General features: G+C 46.2%; 1 protein-coding gene across 1 annotated transcript in view; it reads left to right on the top strand.

Annotated features, from left to right (window-relative positions):
• The window catches only part of Cdk5rap2 (CDK5 regulatory subunit associated protein 2), a 188,342-nt gene extending 166,703 nt beyond the window's left edge, over positions 1–21,639 (top strand). The window contains exons 29-36 of the mRNA XM_059255817.1: positions 1,094–1,283; positions 2,091–2,215; positions 3,293–3,541; positions 5,425–5,502; positions 6,183–6,448; positions 9,358–9,501; positions 16,073–16,199; positions 21,464–21,639. Of these exons, the coding sequence (XP_059111800.1) occupies positions 1,094–1,283; positions 2,091–2,215; positions 3,293–3,541; positions 5,425–5,502; positions 6,183–6,448; positions 9,358–9,501; positions 16,073–16,199; positions 21,464–21,639 (1,355 nt within the window). The remainder of the gene's footprint in view (positions 1–1,093; positions 1,284–2,090; positions 2,216–3,292; positions 3,542–5,424; positions 5,503–6,182; positions 6,449–9,357; positions 9,502–16,072; positions 16,200–21,463) is intronic.
• The last annotated feature ends 2,392 nt before the right edge of the window (positions 21,640–24,031 follow it).

Genomic DNA, 24,031 nt, shown 5'->3' with positions numbered 1-24,031 from the left:
CAGAATAAACAAGTCCTGTGTTTTGCACCAGAAGACTATAGTCTGATGGGTAAAATGGGCAAACCTATAGCAAGGAGGAGTGAAGCCTGCTGTGATGAAGGCAGGCCAGAGAGTCGCAGGACCCTCACTCAGCTCAGAGACCCTAGTCCTCAAGGGTCAAGTCTAAAAAGGAAAGGAATGATTACCCAAGGTGCCTAAGGATGAGAGGAGAATAGACAAGGCCTAGGTGAGGGAGGAGGAGAGTGTGAACCAGTCAGGAATGATGCGGCTGTGCTGATGTCATATGGACCAGCAGGAGCCCCAGCATACATGGCAATATTTGAATCATGGTTAAGAGCAGATCCACACCCTGGCTGTGCCCCTTCCTGTCTATATGGCTACAGGGAAGCCTTAACCCTATCTCTCATCTGTTTCTCATCTGGAAGATGGGGAAATTCACAGTATGCTGTAAAGACACAGGACATTGAAACATGTGAGGGCTTGTATAGTGCCTGTACAGTTAGTGCTGGGATGTGTCACCATTACCATTCCTTCAGCTCTTGTATGGTTCTTCCTAGGCCTGGGCTAACAATAAGCCTGTACAGAGAGCAACTCGGCATCCTCACCCTGGCCCTGGGGAGGAAGCTGAGGCACTGAGGAGGGTCACAGCTAGCAAGTGGAGAAGCTGCCTGAGAACTCAGTCACTCTGCCTCCAACTAGGCCTTCTTGTCTCCTGAGCCTCCAAGAGTATTTTATTCCTCCATGGGGCTCTGCAGGAGGCTTGCTGCTCTCCACAGTCACTGACTCTGGGCTCCTGCCTGTTGCTCTACCCACCATGTATACTCTCTAAGGCAAAGTAACAGGTTTTCAAGGCACATTATGTAATAGAAAGTTAAACGGCCCCCTTTCATTCTAGTGATGTTTAATCTGCAGCCTTGATATTGACAGATTTATCTGCCTAAAATGCATAAGATAATTGGAATGCCGGAGCCATAAATGCCAGATTAAATCTCATTCTTTTCTGTATTCTTGGAGTGTGTGAGCTGAAGTGCTGTACCAGTGTAATAAGGTTGGAGAAAACAAATGGAATCCCTTCTCATTTTGGTATTTGCAGATAAACAGAAAGAGAATGAAAAATTACTTGAGTCCCTGTCCAGGAAGGCGGCAAGTCTTGAGCACCTTCAGCTAGAGTACACCAGTGTAAAGGAAGAAAATGAAAGGTTGCAGAGAGACATCTGTGAGAAGGAGAGACACAACCAGCAGCTGACCCAGGAGGTCTGCAGCAGCCGCCAGGAACTGAGCAGGTGGGCTTTACTCAGGTGTCCCTGGTGTCCTGCTATGCCTGGGGATGTGATCATGGCACTAGGCACAGTGTCTCCAGCCCTAGTGTGCAGAAACAAGTACTGTCAGCTGGGCATAAAATGTATGAAGAATGGTCCTCTAAAGGAGGAGGAGAATGTTAGGGGTGGCTGGCGTTTTCACCTAGGGTGGTCAAGGAAGGGCTTTCTAAAAAGACCCCTTTTGAATGTAGAGCCACACAGTGAGCATGTGAGAGCTGAGACTGTTGGAGATGACCGTGTTTGGCAGAAGGAACATAGACCCTAAGACAGAGTTGCTGTGGCAAACCAGAGAAGGTGCTGCGCTTGGCTGTAGTAGGAGCTGAGAGAAGAGAGGAGGGTGGAGCCTTGATTGTGCTTTACTGCTAGCCCTATAAAGACTCCAGTTTTGCTCCAGATGGCATAGGCCACTGGGAGACTCTGAGTGAGCCAGGGAGATGCAAATCTACTCATTATCCCTCTTAGACTCTGCCTTATTCCATGTGTCAACACACAGGCCTGTCTGTCCTTTCTGAGTGACCACCCTCATCCCTGCCCAGGTGCCATCAGACACCTTCCTTTAGAATGGCTGGAAAGGTTACTTAAGAGAAGGTCTATTAAGCATGAGACATAGGACATGTGGGAACTGGGAGCTGTGATGGAACTCTTAAAAATGCATGTCTCAGCACATTTTGTCCACACTCTTACTGAGATGGCCTGGTCCTGCCCTGTGGGAACTGGATAAGCCTCCTGGAGGAAGAATTAACCCTTCCTCCCGTTCTGGGACTGTTTCAGGGTACAGGAAGAAGTGAAGTTGAAGCAGCAGCTGCTCTCCCAGAATGATAAGCTGCTGCAGTCCCTCCGAGTGGAGCTGAAGGTGTATGAGAAGCTGGATGAGGAGCATAGGAAGCTACAGCGAGGTACTGTGTGCTCAGGGGCCAGGACTGAGACATCTCAGGGCTATGAGCTCAGCCCAAAAGCTGTTCGATGGGTGTGGGAAGATAGCTCTTGTGTTTTCCTATCCTACCATTAAACCCACACTGCCCCATAGGTAGACCAGGTATATTTAGAAACAAACTCTTTGGCCCACTCTTTGTTTTTGAGGTAACGTCTTTCTGTATAGCACAGACTCGCCTTCAGTTAAAAATCCTCCTACCTTAGCCTTACATCACTATTACTGGCTTTTGGCCAAGCTGACGTCTGGAGTCTCATTTCCTTCATCTCAGCTTGTTCTGACTTCACCAGAACTGGGTCAGTTACAGCCTCTGTAAGCAGGGCTCTCAGTATCCACAGCATGGGGCCGTGAAAGTCAAATGAGGGCATTTATTAAAACATTCAAGCCACATTCCTGGCACATAGTAAGCATCCGAGAAGTAACTTTGCATAGATTCCCTGTCCTCCATCCAGCAGATATTCCAAAGTTGGACATTGCTCTTAGGTGCTTGACTCTGCTTCTAGAGAACACAGATCAGAATGCCTGACTATAAGGTCTAATGTTTGAGAGTCAATTTGGAGGCACAGTGGGGGGTTTTCTAAAACTAATTTTCCAGATGGTTTCTCCCTATTGAAAGTTTATGTAGAAAGGGTCATCTCTCAGCTTTTGCTTCTTCTCAAGTTGCTTCTCTTGTTCTTGCTATTGTGCCTGCCTTTTTAATATACTGTAGCCCTTAAAATCATCCCCTTTCATTCTATAATTCTGGTCCAAATAGATTTTATTACTACTAGACATAATTTTGGGGTTTGGTGTGCAATTTGCTAGGCTTTTATGGCCAGAAGTGAAATTAATTTCCAGCTCTTACTTAGCCTGTGGAATAGCAGCAATTAAGTCAGCCAATATTTTTGTTTTTAAAGTTGAGTTGTTATTTTAAATTGTACCTAGTTCCTGGGGGGGGGGGGGGAATGGATGATGGTAGTGGGTTGAAATGCCCTTGAGTCTCTTTGATGGCTGACCTTTGATCTAGGGAAATGTCAAGGCTTCCCTTTGCATATGTCTGCAGAGGCCCAAGGTGAGGCATCTGGAGAAGGCTGGAAGGGGCCTGATTCTTTCAGCAACCTGCATGGCCTCCTGACAGAGATACAGGCTCTCCGTGACCAGCTAGAAAGGAGCATCCAGAATAACAGCACCCTGAGGAGCAAGCTGGAAGAGCAGCTGTCACAGGGATCGAAGAAGGCCCAGGAAGGGGCCCTCACTGTGGCTGTCAAGGCCCTGTCTGTCACCGAGTGGTCCCTTCAGCTGGACAAACACGGTAGGGACTTCTCCCTCTGTGGATGTTCTGCTCTATGGGTCTGTATGGTATGTGGGCTTCTGAGTGCTGCCCTTCTGGCTGCTCTCAGCTCTCATCTCCACGTTGTTGCATGTTCTCTGACTGACTAGACACTGGGTTCTCCCGAGTGGAGTTAGGGCTTTCAGTGGCCCATGCTGTCTCCAGTCTTGCTGCTTCGTCCCACTCACAACTCACCAAGGCCTTTTCATTATCTTGCCTCATTTTTTTTGTTTTGTTTTTTGAGAGAGGGTTCCACTGGCTATCCGGGAACTCTCTCTCTGTAGACCAGGCTGGCCTTGAACTCAGAGACCCTCCTGCCTCTGCCTCTCAGTGCTGGGATTAAAGGCGTGAGCCATGGCTGTCCAACTCTTGTTTTGTTTTTTGTTTTTCAAGACAGGGTTTCTCTGTGTAGCCCTTGGCTGTCCTGGAACTCATTCTGTAAACCAGGCTGGCCTCGAACTCAGAGACCCGCCTACCTCTGCCTCCCAGTGCTGGGATTCAAGGTATGCACCTCCACACCCCACTCTCTTGTCTTTAAATGAGATCCCAGACCCCTTACTCTAACTTTCATCATCTTGTAAGGCCTGGGAAGCTGCCTGGTAACAGGTGGGTCTATTTTGCTTTGCTTGTGTACTTGTATAGGGTTAGAGATGCCTGGGAAGGGGCAGAGGAAAGGCAACCTTGCCACACACACCCTGGGGGCTGGAACCAACCAGCAAGCAGCTCACACATGGGCTTCCTAGTGACTGGATTATTGTCTGTCACCTTACCATTCCTCTGTCGGTTTGGAGTTCTAGTTTAAAAAAAAAAAGGTAGCATGGCTTTTTCTGTTAAGCAGTATTGTTAGGATAAAACCCACTAGGGTTTTACCTCAGAGGATTGGGAGGTCTTATCAAAGCATCTTTGCCTGGAGTACCATTACTTCACATCCCTAGTGGGGCATGAGTGGAAGAAATTCGCATGGGAGATCACAACACCTGAACATATGCATTGCTCTGCCACTGGCATGCTGAGTTATCTCAGTATCTTGGTGTTGTTTTTCTTTAAAAAAAAAAACAAATGACAGCACTTGCTCTGCCCACCAGGCTCTTAAGAGTTAAGTAGCTTCTCAGGTGTGAGAGTGCTTCTTGTATTATCTAACATCACATGGACCTCCAGTAAAGTGATTGAGATGCATTACCTCCAAGTCCTGTTGCAGGTCACTTTCCTCTCACGTTCGGGTCACTATAGCAGCTTCCGCACTAACTCCTCCAGTCTAAAACATAGACCTCAACCTAACATTGCCCCACCTTGAGTCATCACTTAGCCCTCAGGGTGCAAGCCCTGTGTCCTATTATAACTTCCTCTGTACCCAGACCTTAGCTACAGGAACTGTGTGTCTTCTCCCTGAATGATGACTCATGCCTACATCCTTGTACCTGCTCAATACTCTGCTTGGCTTTTCTTCCCCTCCTTCCCACGGGGCACTGAAAAAGTCCTAAAAGATAATTCAGATGCCAGCTTCTGGGATGCCACAATCAAGATAGCCCCCTCACCTGAGTTCCCCATCTCTGTGCTTCCCTCCCTTATCCCTGACCACCCTGAGATGAAGTTGACTCTTCACTGTTTTGACAGGAGGGCTCTTTGAGAAAGGGCTCTGGGCCTGGCCACTGTGTTACCTGGTGTGTACAGCAGGTACCAGGGAGTCAATGGAACATACATGGTCCTGGCTACAGGGCTGTGTGCAGAGAAGGTGTGAGTGAATGTTTTGCTTCTGAAATGAATGGATGCGTGTGAGATACTCTACCATGTTCTAATTTCATCCTTTCTCTAGTGCTAATGATGGTAAAGCTGAAATTTTCCTTTCTTGTTCTGTTTTGTTGTAGATGGCAACAAATGTCCCGAGGCCAGTGATAATTCATTTGATCTGTTTGAATCCACTCAGGCAATGGCACCTAAATCAGGTACAAACTGAGGATCTGCAGTAGTGTTGGGTATGACCTTAGGGCTTTTGAAATAGAAGAGGAGGAGGTCCCTGGAATCCCTGGCTGCTGGATTTCAGGGCCTCTGGGGTTCCGCAGTAGTGGATGGCCTTCCGCAGTAGTGGATGGCCTCATCCCTCTGCAATTGGGTGACCACACAGATGAGTCATCGCCTCTGAATTGGGCTTTAAAATGCTCCCATTGTCTAATTTTCACCAGTTTAGGCCCCCTCAAGACTCAAGAATGCAGATGTCTCTTTAAAATGCCTCTCAGCTGCCCCAGTCGGAGACAACCAGGTGAAAAAGCAGCTGATTTTCTACCTGCATAATGCTGGCTTCCTGCCCAGCCTGGTTCATGTTACCTCTTCCAGGGAGCCTTCCTTGACTTCTCTCCTTGCTCAGACAGTTGTTTTCCCTTGAGCTCTGGCTCACGCTCACTGTGCGTTCATACTTCTTGCAGCCTCAGTATTCCCATTAGACCCTGAGCTATTGTCGTGCAAGTGAGAGCATGGCTCATCTTGGCAGTCTAGGATCTGCTACAGAGTGGGTGTTCAATAAACACTGGTTAAGTTGATTTCACTCTTTGACCAACGTAGAGTAACATAGCTCCACGAACACAGATGCCACCCCAAGTAGATCTAACATTTGCCTCTCCTTTTGTAGCTTCTGAGGCTCCTCTGCTCTCCGGAACTGATGCTGACTCCCTCTCCTGTGACAGCAGCACTTCTGCCACCAGCCCCCCTTGCATGCCCTGCCTGGTTGCTGACCACCATGTGTGGGCCAACAAGAGTGGCCACCATATGCTGGGTCTGATTGAGGACTATGATGCCCTCCAGAAGCAGATCAGCCGGGGCCAGAGACTGCTTGCCAAGATGGACATTCAAACTCAAGAGGCTCTGAGCCCCACAAGTCAAAAGCTGGAGCCAAAGGTAACCTGAGTGCAGGGCTGGTGGAGGGAGACACTTCCTGCTCTCAATAAGTAGAGTAATCTTCTCTGGAAGATTGCTAATACCTTTGACTTCAGTAAAGCCCTAAAAAGGAGGAGTCAGAAACTGTTGCACATGAAAGCCCAGAGGTGATGGGGGCAGTTTGTTGGTGATCAGTGGACAGAATGGTGAGATCATACCCTGGGTTACTATGGCCACTGCTCAGTGAAGTGCTGCGCTGCTATGTGACTTCTCATTTCTCTCCAGTCTCTCAGCCACACTTTGTCCATCTGTCCTCTTGTATCCAGTCACTCGACCCCTCCACCTACACACCATCAGGGCAGACTCGTCTGCTGGGCTCTAGGGCTGCTGTGAGCAGTTACAGGTCCCAACCTTCATGTACACTGCACCAGACCTGACCAGGGTGTACCCTTCCACACTGAGCTCACATCTGACTGTGCCATACTGTAATTTCCTACAGCCACTCTGTGATGCATGTGTTCCTGAGAGATGTTCTATGTCCACTTTAAGGTCATCTTCCTGCAGAAGAGTGTGAGTGAGTGAGTGAGTGAGTGAGTGAGTGAGTGAGTGAGTGAGTATGTGTATATGTGAGAGAGAGTGTGTGAGAAAGTGAGTGTGTGTGTGTGTGTGTGTGTGTGTGTGTGTGTGTGTGAGTGTGTATGTGTGTGTTTCCTCGGAACAACCCTGTGAAGGAGGCAATATCTGTTCATTGTAGAGATGCTGGAAACTGACTGTTCTCAGTCCTGCAACCAACATGCTCTCTGTTGTGACAGTTCTGCCTTTCTGGACAGTGCTGGCCGACTGACTCCACTTCTCCCTGGGCAGCAACTCTGTGGACTTCTGGTTGCTGGGCTGACTTCAGTATACCCACCATTGGTCACCACTCTTTCTCCGACATGTCCCACTCTGAACAGGCAGGGCCACAGCTTGCAGTTCCTGTTCCCCACCATATCTGTCCCCAGCCTGCTTCTCCTGACTCCCCTGGCTTGGGATTCCCTATCTCTACCTCCCTCTTCTCCCTACCTCATTCTGGAATCCTCCTCATCTCAAGCTGCCTCTTGTCACAGACTTTTGTGTCTGACAAACATGAGTCATCATGTGCCTAACAGACACGAGTCATGCACTTCCTCCAAGGCACCAGGTGAGAAATGGTAGTAGACTTTTGAGCTTCCACTGGTTAGCACTTCTGGAGCCCACTTTTGAGGTTTCTTTTCCTTTGCATGCATATGTAGGTATGGTGTGCATGTATATATGTATTACATATGTGATCACCTGTGTGTGGTCACATATATATGTGCAGATGCATATTCTGTGTGGAGGTCTGATGTCGACATCCACTCTCATTGCTGTCTGCATTATTTTTTGAGGAGGAGTTTCTCTATTGAACCCAGAGCTTACTGGTCACTAGTGTAGCTAACCAGCTTGTTTGAGAGTCAGGGTCCCCTAACTCTCCCTCTGTAGTCCTTGGATTATAGATGGCCACCACACATGCCAAGCTTTTGCATGGTTCTTGATCAAATTCTGACCGGCACGCTTGCTCAGCAAGCACTTTATCCACTGAATCATTTCCTCAGCTGCTCTGGATTTTTACTGAAGACACCTGAGTTTCCTGTGGTATTTGCTTTGGCTTTGTGTTGGGCTTTGCTTTTTTTGTTTTACTATATTTAAGAATCAGATTTGCATTTTATCTTCTACTAGATGGTAAGCTCCATGAGAGAAAGAATAGTGTTTTTATGGAACATTAAATAACCAGTACCTTGTCCCCTTAAGCCTTGTATAATATTGATAAATAATATTGAATAAATTAACACTAATAAGATTCCTGTTCTTTTCTGATAAAAATACTTGTTTTGAAAGCTAAAAATTATAGAAAAGCATAAAAACAAAATGTCTCTTCAAGTACTGCTTAAAGCTCAGCACTTAAATTGTGTGTGTGTGTGTGTGTGTGTGTGTGTGTGTGTGTGTGTGTGTATGTGTAATAAACATACAAAAATAAACACATGCTTTTGGGACGCTCATAAAGTTTATCAAATAATCAGAAATACTCGGTTCATAGATTTCAGCTACATGGTATTAATACTTTTCCTTTTGAGCCCTTGCCTTTTCAATGGCTGCCAATAAGCTACTGTAGACATAGCATGGACTGTTCTCTTTCACTGTCTGTGGGCATGTCAGCTGCACCGAGTCATCTTTTTGTACAAATCTCTGACTATATTTTGATTAGATGTAAAGTGGGTTTCCCAGTTTAAAGGCTGTGAAGGTTTTAGGAATCTTGGTAACTGTTAGCATGTTGCGTTACTCTCTAGAGAGAGCTTGTGTCTATGGTTTTGAGCTAGTACCTGTCTCAGTACACCTTTGTCTTTATTGAATAATATTCATATTTTTGTCATTTTGCTATCTAAACAGGTGTGTAGATTTATATTTATCAGTTGCAATAAGAAATGCTTTTCACTTTCTGCTTCCTCTTCTTTTTTATCTCTCCTCTCTGCACCACATTCCTTCTTCCTTCTTGCCTTTGACACCTCTCCCCATGTGAGTATACCTGCAGCACAGAGAGGGATCGAGCTTTCAAAGGCCCCTGACACCGTACATTCTCAGTAAGCTGTCTGCGGCAAATATAGCAGTGTTGTGCCCTGGGCTGTGTTGCTGCCATTTGCTCTATGGTGATCTGGATGGTGCTACCATGGGTTACTAATCATGGTTACTGACTGGGCTAAACTTAAGGCCAAAATTCTCTTCTAACATACAGCTCACCATTGTCACGTAATCCCAGCTCCTGATCATCATGTAAAATAGGAGCCCTAGTCTGAAGCCTTCTGCCTGTTAAATCGTGCTTGTCTGGGAGTGATCCCTGTCAAGGTGGCATGTAATGGCCTTGTTATCCTTTGTAGGGTCCACACCCTGTGCCTCTGAGCAAGTTTCTCTCCGTTATGAACATTGCCAAGCTGATCCTGGAAGAAGCCTCAAGATTGCTGAAGCTTTTCTGGAGGGTCTCAGTCCCCACAGATGGCCAGTGTTCTCTTCACTGTGAGCAGGTAGGTGATCCCACATGCTCGGAGGCTCGAGTACACCAGAGAGGCCTGCATCTCTGTTTATTTTATTACCAGTTCAGGACTGACCCATAGCTAATGTGCCCCACCTTGAGGACATGTCAGAGGGCAAGGTACCAAGGGCCACACTAAATTCTTACCTAATTCCAAGCATGCCATTATTGAGTGGGATCCCATTCATACTTTGTACATGAAAAAAACAAGTTCAGGGCCTGTGTTGAAGGGCTGATATGAAAGCATATATATGTGAACTCTGGGTTTGTCCTTGGCTTTGATAGGTTTTTCATGTCAGCTTGTCCTTATGGACCAGCTTGCTCATATTCCTAGCAGTACCTTGCACTTTAGCTATCTCTGTCTGGACCTTCTGATCTATTGATGGCTTCCACTGGATTTTAGTGAACAACTATTTTAACTATTTGAAAGTGAAAGGTCAGGAGCTAGGCAGGTGGAGCCTTCTCTTGCCTTTTATTAGTGGGGCTCATGTTTGTTCTGGCACAGTGTTCAATACTCTGGCTAATCACAAGCCTTCGTGAGAGAGAAGCAAGCAGGAAAAGGATAGTAGAGCTCTGCTTAGCAGCCCAGTGGATATTTCCTACTTTATTTGTCTGGATGGACAGACATTTTCCAAAGGTGAGCAGGAAGGCAGAAGGGAAGTTTGCATTTCAGGTCACCCCTCATTTAGTTTTGGCAGCTCTCAGACCTCCAGAACCAGACAATGAGGTTGTTTGCATGGAAAGTTCCCATGACGCGAGTGTTCGGGGGAGGAATTTGGATACACTAAGCTCAAGGATGTTCATAATCATTCGTGTGGCATGGGGCAGTCATTCCAAGCCCACTTTTAGTTGGTGGAGCATTGGCTGAAAGATGAGTGATATCACAGGAGACCACTTGAGCTCTAGCCTTACTGGCTTTGCTTTCTCTGAAGTCACAGACTCTTTCCCATTGGAGGCGTACATGACACGGAGTCTGCCTGCTGTGTATGTCCTATGCCTCTCTGCTGGCTGCCTCTCACCCTCGAGTTTTACATGTTACATAAGTAGAGAGGGCTTCTTGATCACTCAGCCATAGCATCATCTTCTATTTCATCGAAGCCCTTATCACACATTGTAATTATATATTTGTTTGCTTTAATGCCTGTCTCCCTGTTTTCCTTCAGGGTCTGTGTCTGTTTTGTTCATGTTTTTTAATGAATGAGTGACTAGATGGATGAATGAATAATTTCTTTCCACTCTCCAAAATCAGTGCCTGCTTTAAATTATTTTTAAGGTAACATGTCTGAGCTAAACAGTTTACCGTCAGTGCAATGTTTTTGCCCTTAGCAGACAGAAGCAGCTGTTTGTTAAGTGGACAGAATCCAGTTTGTGTCTAATACATGCACAGACGCACACACACACACACACACACACACACACACACACACACACACAGAGACATGCTAAATTTGTAGCCCTGTTGATTGTCTTCCTTGCAAATCAGTCTGGTGACAGTCTTTGTGACGATTCACCCTTCTTCCTGAAGGTTTCTCAGGTAATTGATTATGTTCGTGTCAGTGTCATAGGATTTCAGAGCTGAGGAGGACCTCAGAGATGCACCAATGTGGTTGCTGGTGTACATGGACCAACCCCTGTGTGGTGGGAAGTTGCTTCTGGGCACATTTCTTTTTTCTGCCTGTTCTTCATGTGGCACCTTTTGCTTAGTGTGTGTGAAGCAGACTTCTGAGTTTATAGCAGCAAGCCTAAGTACTTGACAGCCTCCTCTTTTCTCTGTGTTGTTTATTTGCCTTTATATTTAATTCATTTTCCCCTTCAGCCCCTAGCAATGCTCTGGAAAGTGCATCAATTTATCTGAGAAATGTATATGAAGGGTTGCCAAATGTAGACATATCCTTAAAACAAGAGACTCATAGGACTGTGATGGCTTAGCTTGGAGGGTCGGGGCAGAAGATGGTTTTTCTAATCAACACTGTTTTGTAGAATTGACTTTGGAGCCATATAAAACTTTATATAACTATAAATAGAGTTAATCAAAATGGGAGTGAGGGAGCAATGTCTGAAAGTTCATAGCAGTAGAAAATCAGCCAGCCATACTGTGTATCGCTGGGGACATGGCCATGGGAGCAGACATGCCAGTGATACACCACACTGGTTTGAGACTTCCCCAAAGCACACAGTTTTCAATGGTTATGTTGTTCGCAGACACTGATATTAATAATCTGGTACATTCCTGTTGTAAGATAACTGTAAATTCTTTACATTTCTTTATTTTTTTATTTGTGGGCGCATGCTTGTGCACTAGCATGCAGAAGGAAGTCAAAGGACAACCTGCAGAAGTCAGTTTATTCTTTCCACCATGTGGGGTCTGGGGCTTAGCCTTAGGTTAGCAGCTTTGGTAGCAGGTTCCTTCATCTGTGATGTAAGATAAACAATGTGAGATTTTATTAGGACCTGAGAGTTTTTCTAAAAGAACAATAAATATGAAATCATAGAAATGAAAACCATATAATCCTAAATTTGAATTATAAACATAAAAGTGAACTCTTGATGCATTTTCTGTTTTAAAAATGACTGAATCCCTCCACATAAAAGACTGTAGAAATAATTGGATTCAGAGCAGCAAGCCCACTAGATATCCTAATGCTGGTTCTAAGGGCCTCTTTCCAGGGCTTGGGCCAGGGGTCCTGCAGGAAATGGCTTCTTTCAGGTCTGGGCAGATACACAAGATGAGCTTAGAACATATAACATCCTAGTGAGGAAGAGGGAGGTGGATCCTGGACTTGCACCATAGCATCCCCTGGAAGTTTTTGAGAAGGCGGCTGCCAGAGCCTCATTTCTGTCAACCTGGAGTGTCTGTTAACACTCACTCCCAGGAGCTTTGAAAACCACAGATTAAAAGAAAGTAGCTTGTAACAACAGAGTTCTTGTTTGGCTGCTGAGTTGAATGGATTGGTTTTTGTTTTTTTGTTGTTGTTGTTGTTGTTGTTTTTGTTTGTTTGTTTTGTTTTTAAAGAAGTCTGTCTTTGGTTATTTTTCAGGATTTGATAATAGACTTTAAATAGATTGAACATTCCTAATACAATTGCTTTAAAAGTCTGGTATTTGGGGTTTTGTGTCCTCAGATGAGTCCTACTCCAATAGGACTCAGGAGTTATCTTCACTTTCTAGGTGTGCTAATGCTGTCACAGGTTCAAAAAAACTTTAACAGATGTATTCTAAAATATTTCATAAATTAAATAACATGGTCAGTTTCAAAATAATTTTGGAGGGAGGCTAACCAGTGTGGCCTTGAATTGATAGTTGCTGGTCCTGGGTGGGTTCCTGGAGATTCCTGTCCAATTCTGTTGACTTTTATAGGTATTTGAAATGTTCATCATAAAAAGGAAAAGGGTAACCAAGAATAAGCAGGAAAAGAAAAACCTACCCCAGAAGCCAGACGAAGCACTGATTGCGTGTGTGGCCTCTGGGAGGGGTGTCTTCCAGTCCTATTTGTTGGTCTAAATGCCTGCGTGGTGCCAAATATACTAGTTACACTAAAATCTTATCCCTTATTGTGGCCTCAGGTACTAAGGTAGTTTTCTTTTTCTTTTTTAATTCACAAATAGAGTATATTTGGACAAATAGGTCAAGGTGTCATCATTCATTTTTTCAAAAATTAGCATATTTTATATTTAATTGACGCAATTATACATTTTTATGGAACATGCTGTGAGGTTCCAATGCATTGTACAATGTGTAACAGTAAGATCAGGATGATCGCCATACCCACGGTTTATCATTTCCTTGGGTTGCCATCATTCAGAATCCTCCCTGTTACCTGGAGTTGCACATTCTTAGTCCCATTTTCTAGAAGCAGGAGCCAACACTTAGGATGTCACATGACTTGCCTCAGAATTGTGCAGCCAGGAAGTGGCAGAACTAGGCTCCAGAATCTTGCTGTATACTTTTGTCATGAGATGAATGGGAAGATTTAAATCCAGTGGAACAGCAGACATAAATATTTAAATGTCCTTGTTTTAAGTGCTAGCTTGAAGATGTACAGTGTTAGGTGAGTGCTAGAAAGCAGTGGCCTGCAAACTGGAGACTGGCACCTGCTCTTCGATAGGCACTGGTACTCGGAGAAAAGAGAAGAGCTCTTTGCTGGTTGGGATCACTGCTGCCGTCTGTCATGACATGGCTTCCTGAGCTCCCAGTAGGGAAGGGGTGCTAGTTGAAGTGTTAAATCAGCATTGTAGCTTTAAAGAATATATGAATAGGGCGAGGGAGATGGCTCAGATGGAAAAGTACTATAGAAGCGTGAGGGCCTGAGCACCCATGTCAAATCTGGGCCTGAAAGTGTACGTCTATGACCCCAGCATTAAGGGAAGGTAGTGGCAGAATTGAGTGACTCCCTAGCTGAAGCAGTGCAGTAAGCTTGAGGATCAGTGAGATACCCTGCCTCAAAAAATAAGATGGAGAGCAATGAAGAAAAACACTCAGTGCTGTTCTCTACACAGCTACAAGCACATGCCCACATACACATAAGAATATGTATAATACACACATATGTGTACACAGGGGGAGGGAGAGAGAAAGAGAGAGAGAGAGAGAGAGAGAGAGAGAGAGAGAGAGAGAGAGAGAGAGAGAGAGAATATACCTTTTCAGACAGCCTGAGGTCATATCCCTTGGAAATACTAATGTTAATGTTTTATGCCATATCAGTATATACATCTATGTAGATAAGCTGTTCAGTTTTATGAACAGTTGTTGTTTTTGGTTCCTTTATCACTAATTATAATCATCTATCAATAAAGTCCTGGAACATCATTTTAGCTGCAAAATTATTCCTTCCTATTTAAGCCCTATGCTGAGTTGACGCTAGAAAGAGCAAAGGGATGAACCAGGCAAGCTGGGAAAGGACCTTCCTCCCCCAAGACCGCCTTCTGGCCTTCCACCATACCTTTTTAATCTCACTTCACTGTGGTGTGGAAGATGAGCCAGGCATTGCTATTTCAGTGTAACAGATACAGAACTGCAGGGTGACTTTGTCCCAGGATGTAGGGCCTGTGAAATCATGACGAGATTCATGGGCTCCTGGCCTGTACTAGAGAATCAAAGCAAACCTAATGATGAAATTAGAGTCCGTTTTGGAGAAGCACGGAAGCCTTTGTACCTGACATGATTGGTTAATCTTAAAAGGAAGTTGAGGCGGGAAATCAAAAAAAAAAAAAAAAAAAAAAAAGATACATACCTGAAACGGTTTAGCTTAAAACAGATAAATGTGCATTCATTTGCCATTCTTTTGATGTAGGGCCAGACCCTTTCTTTGAATATGGGCCTGCTGATTGGAGTTCCACATCTTCTTTCTTTCACAAACCACATCCATAATGTATTTCTGTCACTACCAATTTCTGTTTCTTTAAGATGAAGAGGAAACTTAAGGCACTTGCAGAGCAATCTGAATATAGAATTTTTATAGACTGTTCCTCCTACATCTTTTACAGTTGTCTCGCCCACACCTAATTTGCCAGCAAAGTGTTTTTCAGTGACTTGCCTTTATCTGTCTCCCATAAAGCATATGTTAGTTTCCATACGGCCAGCTTTCTGTCCATACATGTGGCTCACAGTTCAACTTAATATGTAATTAGATTCTGTTATTTTATTGAAAGCACAGATACCATAAACAAGTTTGGAAACAAACTAGAAAAGATTCTACATGAACTGCCAACTTACTGTGTCCTTCTGGTAGCAAAGGTGGTTCAGTGCAGCCAAGAGAAAGGGGGTGTCCTTGGTCCTGGAGCCACGTAAGGGAGTCTCTGTTGTGCCACTTCACAGGATGGTGGATTTGGCAAAATCAAAATTGGTCTGTACTAGCTGAGTATTGTTGTGTTAAGATTAAAACATTTTAAAAAATTAAATCAGCATTATAACTTCTAACAAAAAAGAAACTACAAAAATTTAAACTCACCATTGATGTTTGGTTACCATATCAATATATGTTTATAGTTGTAGGGATCTGTGTTTCCTTTTATGAAACATAAGTGCCTCAGATACAGCATTCAGTCAGTTGATTTGGGCTTTTTCTTTCACTAATTATAATCATCTTTTGAAATCAATAAATAGACTCTACAGCATCCTTTTTAATAGCTGTACAATTTTTTTTCACTGTAAGTACCACAATGTATTTATTCAGATTAATATGAGCAACTCAGTTTGTTTTTTGTTTTTGCCACTGACAGTGCCAAGGTGTGTGCCCATGGAGAAAGACATCCTCCTGTGCTGATGTGATTATTCCTGGGGGTAGATGCTATGGCACAGAACGGCCAGGTCAGAGAGATACATGCAGTTACAGTTAAGTAGCTCTTGTGTCCTCACTGGGCCACAACCATCCCAAGTGCTACCAAGGTCCTGTAGTTTTCTTCCTCACACTGGATTCCGTTCAGTTTTGCTAATGTGCAAAAAAAGGGCTTCTAGCTTATTCAGATATTTTGCTAGTGAAGTTGAGCCTCTTATATTATTTTTGCTTCTTCCTGTGTAATATGGTGTTTTATGTTATTATATTTTTCTAATTCTTTTTTCTTTAGATTGGAGAAATGAAGGCAGAGATTACCAAACTACACAAAAAGTTATTTGAACAAGAAAAGAAGCTGCAGAACACAGCAAAACTTCTGCAGCAGAAAAAGCACCAGGAGAAAGTCATCTGTGATCAGTGTGAGTGAGAGGCAGGGGGTGGGCGCCACAGCTGACCACTCTCCTGCCTCTGTGGTCAGAGCTGACAGTATAGCCCTGGCTTACACTCTTTGGAGCCCAGGCTTCTGAGATCATGCCTCCTTCTCAAGTGTTTCTTTTCCTGCTTCACCCTTTTAGAACTACACAGTCAGTTCTGCCAGGGCTGTCCTCTCATGGGGTGATAGATTGTGCATTGTAGAAGCATGGGAAGGACCTATAGGAAGGGCCCCCTGAGCTGATTTTGAAAGGAGTAGACATTGTCGTCTGGAACATGGAATGGCAGTCTAGGACAGGACCTGCAAGGACAGAGTGAGGATTAGGCTTTGTGTGAGAACTCAGAATGATCTTGCTAGTGAAATAAAAGCTGACTGTGCAAGGCTGAGGCAAGAGGGGCCAGAGACCAGGGCCTCTTGGGAAAGACCTCCAGGGGAGATTAAGGTGACTCCCTCCTGCAGAGGATCAACCTGGCATGCTTCATGTGAAAGCTCTGTATATGTTCCTACCATGGGCTTCAGAGGAGAAGGAAGAAAGTTTAAGGTCAGTGCTGGCTCTAACCCAGCCGCATCAAAGACTCTCAACAGCTGTGTGCCTGTGTTCAAACCTGCGGCACTCCTCACCAGTGTGTGGAGACAATCACCCTCCACCAGGCTCTCCCATCAGCTCCGCTCTGGCCTTCCCCATGCCCTCAGCTTGTCAGATTGCCTGTCTTCGGAGTGTCACCAATGGTACCTTCTTCTGTCCACTACCACAGCCTAGGACTGCTCTCTCAGAGCGTTTCTTAGAGGCACAGGGCATAGATTTTGCTAAGTAGGTGGTTTCATTAGCTGCCCTCTGAAAAAGACTATGGGAATAGTAAGGGTTTGAACTGCAAATGAATGAAATTCAGTCGTGGCCAGGCCCTGGGCTTATGTCCTGTGTCCTTTTCACAGGCTTAGTCATCAAGGACCTTAGACTTACTGAGGGATGAGGGGGCATAAAACTTCAGGGTTATCAACTGAGTGCCTGCCTGAGGCAGCCTGAAGGTGGTGTGAAGCTTTGCTCCAAGATTAAATCTGATTGGCCCTGAGGGATGTCAGTCAGACAGCAGAGGAGCAGGAACAGGATTCTCAGGCATACTGTAAGCAAGAGAGCAGTGAGTGTACAGGCATGCTGAAAACATGTGAAGGCTTTCACTTGAGCAAGAGTACATAGTAGTTTTCTTGTCATGTGATACAGTCCCTGACAGAAGCAACTTAAGGAAGATAAGTTAGTTTTGGCTCACAGTTTAGAGGGTATGAAGCTGACCGTGGTGGGGACATGGTGGGATCAGTTCCTGTATGTGGGAATAGTAGCAATAGGTAGCTGGTCATATCATGTGGCAGACAAAAGGCAGACAAAATTAGAGGGACCAAGCCAGGCCTCACTGTACAACTCTCCAAATAGTCCCTCCAGTTGGGAATTGAGTGTTCAAACACAGGAGTCCATAGGGGACATCTCATGTCCAAGCCATAACAGAGGGAAATGGGACAAAGAGCCTGTGGGCTGGGTTCAAGGGGGAGCAGCAGGATTTGTTGTAGTTCCTTTTGTATCAGATATCACATGACAGCATGGAGGGGTCATGAGGCTTGGGAGATCTATGACAGTCCCTCCAGCACACAGGGCTGTGGAGGAAGGATGAATTGGAAGAAGGATGACTTTGAAAGACAGGTGATTGCCCAACAGACAGGATATTGTTGGATTGCCTGAGAGACTTATGTCACTTAAGAGCCCTCAGAGATGGAGTGACAGTGACAGTTGTGGGCATGCTTGGGTGCTACGGAGCATTTGGGCCAGACTCCTGGGGAAGCAGGGGTAAGAAGTGGAGCTTCACACAGCCTGAGTCCAGGCAGTAGGTCTCTGGCACAAGGTTCCTTCCTGAAGAGCCTTAAGGTTCCTGCTGCTGATTTTGGTTTAGGATGAGGAATTTCAGGAGCCAGCAGAATTCAGCTCAGGTGGTAACCCTACTGTAGTGAATCAGAACCATGCCATGCCAAATCTTGGGTCAGTATGTGAGGACTGGGAATGTGCCCAGGTCTCACCTTTACCCTCCTGTGTGACATGCATTAAGTGTCTCTGACTCTGAGTTTTAGATTCTTCCTCTCTAGACAGAGACAGCAATTTTAAGCACAGCTGGCCACAGTGTCATCTGTAGAATTTGGAGAGTGGTACCACCAATATCAAGGACAGAACAGGTGGCCCACAGATGCTAGTTGTTCTCCCTTTTTCAGTCATTTGAACGTAGTGCTGCTCATGGAAATGGTTTAGTGTCACCATCAGTATCTGTTAGGCCTGGTTTGGAGCTGGCCTGATCAAGGACAGGGTGAGGATCTTGCCCTAGGGCAGATGGCATGGGTCTGGCCTGTGACTCTTCTGTACCAGGTCTTGCCTCTTGTCTCAGTGAGCTAAGTCCCTGGATATCCCTAAGCCCTCCAACCTGCCAACTCTGTTCCTGGTTTTGAAGTGACAGAGTGGCATTGACATTGTATCCCCTACCCCTCCTTCTCCATGTGGTGATGGGGATAAGAATGATCCAGGGATTGCTCTCAGTGGTTGGACTGATACTGCCTCTGCTCAGAATCTGCAGAAGAGACCTGGGAAAGGGTGACACATGGGAACCTGGGACCCTACCCACTTCACATCTGTGCCTCAGGTCCTCCTTTGCCAAGTACGGGTAGTAATCCTGTCTCACAGGATGGGGTCTTCAGTGAGTCAGTACATGTCTTGTGGCCAGGTGGGCCCGCCAGTGGGCATTTTCCTTTCCAGTCTCTGGTGGGGTGGGAGCCCCGGACTGGGTCCAGTGGCCCATGTGTGTGCCTTGTCTCTGTACTGAAAGTCAGTCTGATTTGGGATGTATTCTTTACCACTTCGAGCCTTGTCTTCTCATCACAGCAGGAATTTCTGAGTGTTGGAACATGGGTGGTTACATGTTTAGATGTGAGAGAGACTTCAAAACTTGGGCCAGGGGATCCTCAGTGCTTATGACAAGCTTGATTCTCTAAGTATATCCAGTGGTCTTTCAAGATTATTTTTAACCTCCATGACATGTCAACCTTCTCTGGGTCACAGGCCCCTTGATGGATCTTGGAAAAGTGGTGGTCTGTTCCTAGAAAGATTCACAAACTCCTACCCACAGCAGAGCTGTATGCTGGGTCCAGTATATTGGGCTTCCTAGGGTACATTGTGGCCCCTGCATCCAAGGGTAGGGTGGAGACAGAGGGGCGGGGTACTCCTGTGAAATTCTTTTTACTCAGATAAAAATGAAGCTCTGTCAGTTGACCCCTCTGCCTCCAGATAGAAATTTTTTTGTGAAACAAGAAAAATATTTCCTCTAGGCGACCACAGAACAGTTATTCTGCTCCATGTGCTGGGGTAAGTCACAGGGAGTCTGCGAGCACAAGCCAAGGGGCCAGGATTCTGAGGAGCAGGGTACTCCCTGACCCTCACCAGGTACTCTTTTCTTTTAGCTCCAGCTGGCCTCAAACTCATGGCCATCCTCTTGTCTCTCTGCATCACAAGTTCTGCCTCTAGATTCCTAATCAGGCTCAGAAACCTGCCATTTCTCACTGTTTTAGTCTTTGTTAGACAAGAAGGGACTATGAAAGAAAGCACCTTTGTTCATAGTTGCTCCAAGTGGTGGGCACTCCTATTCTCAAATTCTGACACTGCTCACGTGTCAGTGAGCAGGGGCCTCTGAACTCACCCATTAGCTCACTCCTGTTTAGACAGAACACAGCTTGCCCTGGGGAACCATGCTAAACTGTTCCACCAGCTGAAGGGCAGGAGGAAACAAACATGCCCTGAATTCTTTCTCCCAGGGTACCAGAAGCATGCTTAAAAAAAGGCTGTGTAAAACTCGTGATTTCACAGGACTTCCCTGGACACTTGGCATGGGCTCCCAAGTGTGGGCCCGTTTTCCCACACTGCTTTCCAGAGGGCCTAGGACACCAGAGGAAGCCAGGCCCTGTCAGATCCTGCCCTCTATACTGCCCAGCACCGTCATCCTTCTCTATCTATAGAAGGTGATCCAGGTAGCCATGCAGAGCCTGGCATTGCCTCTCAAAAATAGCATGCATGCTCTTCCCTTTGGGTCCCTATGAGGACTTGAAGAAGTGTTCACGGCCCATCCTTCCTGAGGTGTTATTTGGCACAGGGAGTTGAAAAGGGACAAGTGAGGGCCTCATACTTCTCTCTGGTCTCAATGGTTCAGGGCTATTGTGTTAGTTACTCAATTTTATAACAAAATACCTGAGAGAAGCAATGTAGGAGGAAGGATTTCTGTTAGCTCATGGTTTGGAGGAATATGGCCCATCATGGTGAGGAAGGCTCACAGGAGCAGCGCAGTGTGGGCTAGTGTTGGTCAGAGCCAGAAGTACATATCCCTTTTCAAGCATTGGCACCAGCAGCCCACTTCTGCTAGCTAGGCCACAGTCCCAAAGGTTTCTTAAGCCTCTATGATGATAACCTTTAATTGTGAGTGTGGCATAACCTCAAATTGCCTGGGAAGAGAGTCTCAGTGGGGGATTGTCTACATTGGGTTGGCCTGTGAGCATGTCTGTAGGGGGGGCTTTCTTTTTTTTTCTTTTTTTTTTTTTTTTTTTTTTTGGTTTTTTGAGACAGGGTTTCTCTGTGTAGTTTTGCGCCTTTCCTGGAACTCACTTGGTAGTCCAGGCTGGCCTCAAACTCACAGAGATCCACCTGGCTCTGCCTCCCGAGTGCTGGGATTAAAGGCATGCGCCACCACTGCCCGGGTGGGGGTGGGGGGTCGTGGGGGGCTTTCTTACTAAAGTTAATTGACGTAGGAAGACTCGGCCACTCCCTGGGCAGGGGATTCTGAACTGGTAGCAGTAGAGAAATTGAACTGAACACAACCAAGCAAGCAAGCCAGAAGCATGCATGCCTCTCTGCTTTTGACTATGGATGTGACCAGCTGTCTCAAGCTCCTGCTACCTTGACGTCTACAGTGATGGACTGTAACCTAGAATTGTGAGCTAACATATACCCTTCTCAATGTTGCATTTTGCCAGAATATCTTATCACAGCCACATAAATGACACTAGGACACTCTCCAAAACCACCAGAGAGTCATATGTTCAAACATGAGCCTGTAGAAGAGCCTTCAAAAGTTGTCCAGTTGTCCGGGTCCGGACTTCCCCCTCACTGGCTTTGTTTCCGTTCTACTCTTCTGAGGTCTCTGGCTCTAATTGTTCTCTTCTTTGCTTTCTCCTCAGTGGTCATCACCCACCAAGTCCTTCGGAAGGCCAGGCGAAACCTGGAGGTAATGTCCCCTGAGTTGTTTGCACTGAAAGCTTTGGGTAACTGGGGGTTGGGGACGTCCAGACTGTCGTCTTTGAAGAATAAAGTCAAAGGTGTGACCAAGGGTTACAGCTTCCACAAGCAGCTGTAGTTTCTGCTCAAAGAGCATGAAAAGTTCCTTTCCCTCACACCGGTCCTCAGTGGACACTCTGATTCCGTTTTCTATGCTGTTTCACTATGAGAAGTTCAGCAAACAGCGGCCCGCACAGAGGCATGTGTGCAGCCTTTCTGGAATGAATGAATAAGTGATTGCAGTGTGTGCTCGTGGTCATTTTGTTCTGATGTTTACTGACCAAACTGTCTTTGAGAGAAGTGTTAAAATAGTGCCTCGCCTTGAGCTCTGTCGGGGGTTACTTCAGACACTCCGTGACCTAATATTCTCTTTCTCCTTTTTCCCCCCCTTTCCCTTTTCCTAGCGAAGGCCTAGGGCTGCCCATCCAGGAACATCCAGTCCCAGCAGACCGGGCTCGTGAGGAGAGCTTTCAACTAATAAAGCTTGTGGTTCTGAGATCACCTGCCTCTGTCCTCACTGTGACTCCAGATGGTGAAGGAAGCAAAGGCTTCTGGCCATAGGAAGTGTGGTGTTGTGCGGTGATTTCTATCTGAAAGTTGGCTTGAGGCTCCTGTCTCAAAGCTTCCATTGCTCTGCAGCCAGACACCAGAAAGGCCTTGAGCTCTGGATGCTGTGATATAGAGCACTGTGCACACTGATGGGCTTCACATCCACTCAGCTCTCAGATCTCAGAACTCAGTTCTCAGCCAACCTCGCAGTCAGAGGATGCTCCTTAATGAATCACCCGGTTTCAAATGCATGATTCATATATTCTGGATGGAGCCTCAGAGTACAGGTCCTGAACTCTTACACCAATGTCTTGGGAGCCCCCAAATCTCACATACTTCTAAGAGGAAAGTGAGTCTGTGTAGGATTGCTTTGGCACTGCGTCTCTGCAGGCGGTTCCTCAGCTCCTACCAGCCTGCCCTAGAGCCATCTTCTAGGCTGCATTATTTCAGATTTAGGAACCAGAATGAGGCCTGGAGCTGGGACGTAGCTTTGGCACTGCCCTCTGTTGCTAACTCGTCTCCTGTCTGCTCAGCTATTCATGTTGCTGCCTGGTACACTCGCCGCAGCCCTGTCACTGACTTTCATGTTGAACTAACTGTTCTTAGCCTTGTTCTGAGCTACATGGGCCCCTGAGCATTTAACAAAGCCTGGCTTAGCTCTGGATGCAGCTGGCTTTTCTTTCAAGAAGAATCCATCATGCTGACATGCTGCTTCTTACCGTCTTCCATCCTTCCACCTTGCCTGCTCCCTCATCTCTTTGCTCTGACCGCTGGGAGGTCCTTTTTCTGCTCTGGTCCCTCTGCCTTTCCCATCTCTAGACTCCCTCTAGTCTTCGGTTCCTTTTTCTTGAATCTTCTCCCTCCTTTCTCTAAAGCAGCCAAGGTACAGAGACAAATCATGCATCTGACCAGACACTACCCCCCTGCCATGTTGGCAGCTTCCTACTGCTCTCTGGTGCCAGGCCAGGCCCCTGGCAGAGATCACACAGCCCCCAGGTCTGGCTGCTGCCACTCTTCCCTCTTCTCTCCTCTTGCCTCCTTGCTCTCTGGCAGGTTCCAGGCAGCTGACTGTCTCAGCCTAAGATGCCCCTACTGTTCTTCCAAGCTTCAGCCTAGGCACAGCCTCTCTGAAAGCCTCTCTCTGTCTCTTCTTTTCCAAGCCAGCTTTGAGTGGTCCTTTGGAAATCTTTTCCCTTGCTGGAATCCTCAGACTCCTGATTCTAGGCATTGTCTTCCTCTCTCCCTCTCTCCCTCTCTCCCTCCCTCCTCCCCCGTCTCTCTGTGTCACACACACACACACACACACACACACAGTGTCGCTGGCTGTGCTGGCAGTTAGAATTGCCATTCTTCACTTCCTTCCAGACTCCAGACTGCCTTCCCCTGCTGCCCCTTAGCTACCAACAAGGCAACTGTCAGGGGCCTCAACTGCTCAGCTAGAGAGCTGAAGCCCAGGTGCCTGCTCTCTGCCTCCATCTGTTCAGCTGGGCCCGCCTCTAACTGCATGGCTCCTGTCATCTGCTCTCTTCTGTACAGCTGCATCATCTTCTGATGTGGCAGTGTGTGAAAAGCAGATGTAGGTACTGCCTTGTGTGGGGTTCTTTTCTAAACAAGTTGCCCCTTTTCCTGAGAAGCTTGTCTGCTGAGGAGAACAGCAGACCTGGCTTCTAGTCCCCAGCTCTATGCTTCTGCCTTTAGTTTGCACACCTGTTCAGTAGGAGTCAGCTTTCCACCCAGTCCTGGTGTCTTCAGCTGTATAAACTGAAGTTAGCTGAACAATAAGACTCTTGTCCTAAATCAACGTCTCTTCTTCAGTGTCACAGCGGCTGGACTCAGGCTAGTTTTTGAAGTGCTGTCTAGAATGCCTCTGTCAGATGTGCACAAGTGCGTGTGTGAACAGTGGTTTGGGTACAAGAGCATGG

Source organism: Peromyscus eremicus, chromosome 2 (genome assembly GCF_949786415.1).
Source record: "Peromyscus eremicus chromosome 2, PerEre_H2_v1, whole genome shotgun sequence".
In the NCBI taxonomy this organism is placed as follows: Eukaryota; Metazoa; Chordata; class Mammalia; order Rodentia; family Cricetidae; genus Peromyscus; species Peromyscus eremicus.
Note: the sequence above shows the minus strand (reverse complement) of the source record. Positions and strands in the feature narration are given on the sequence as shown.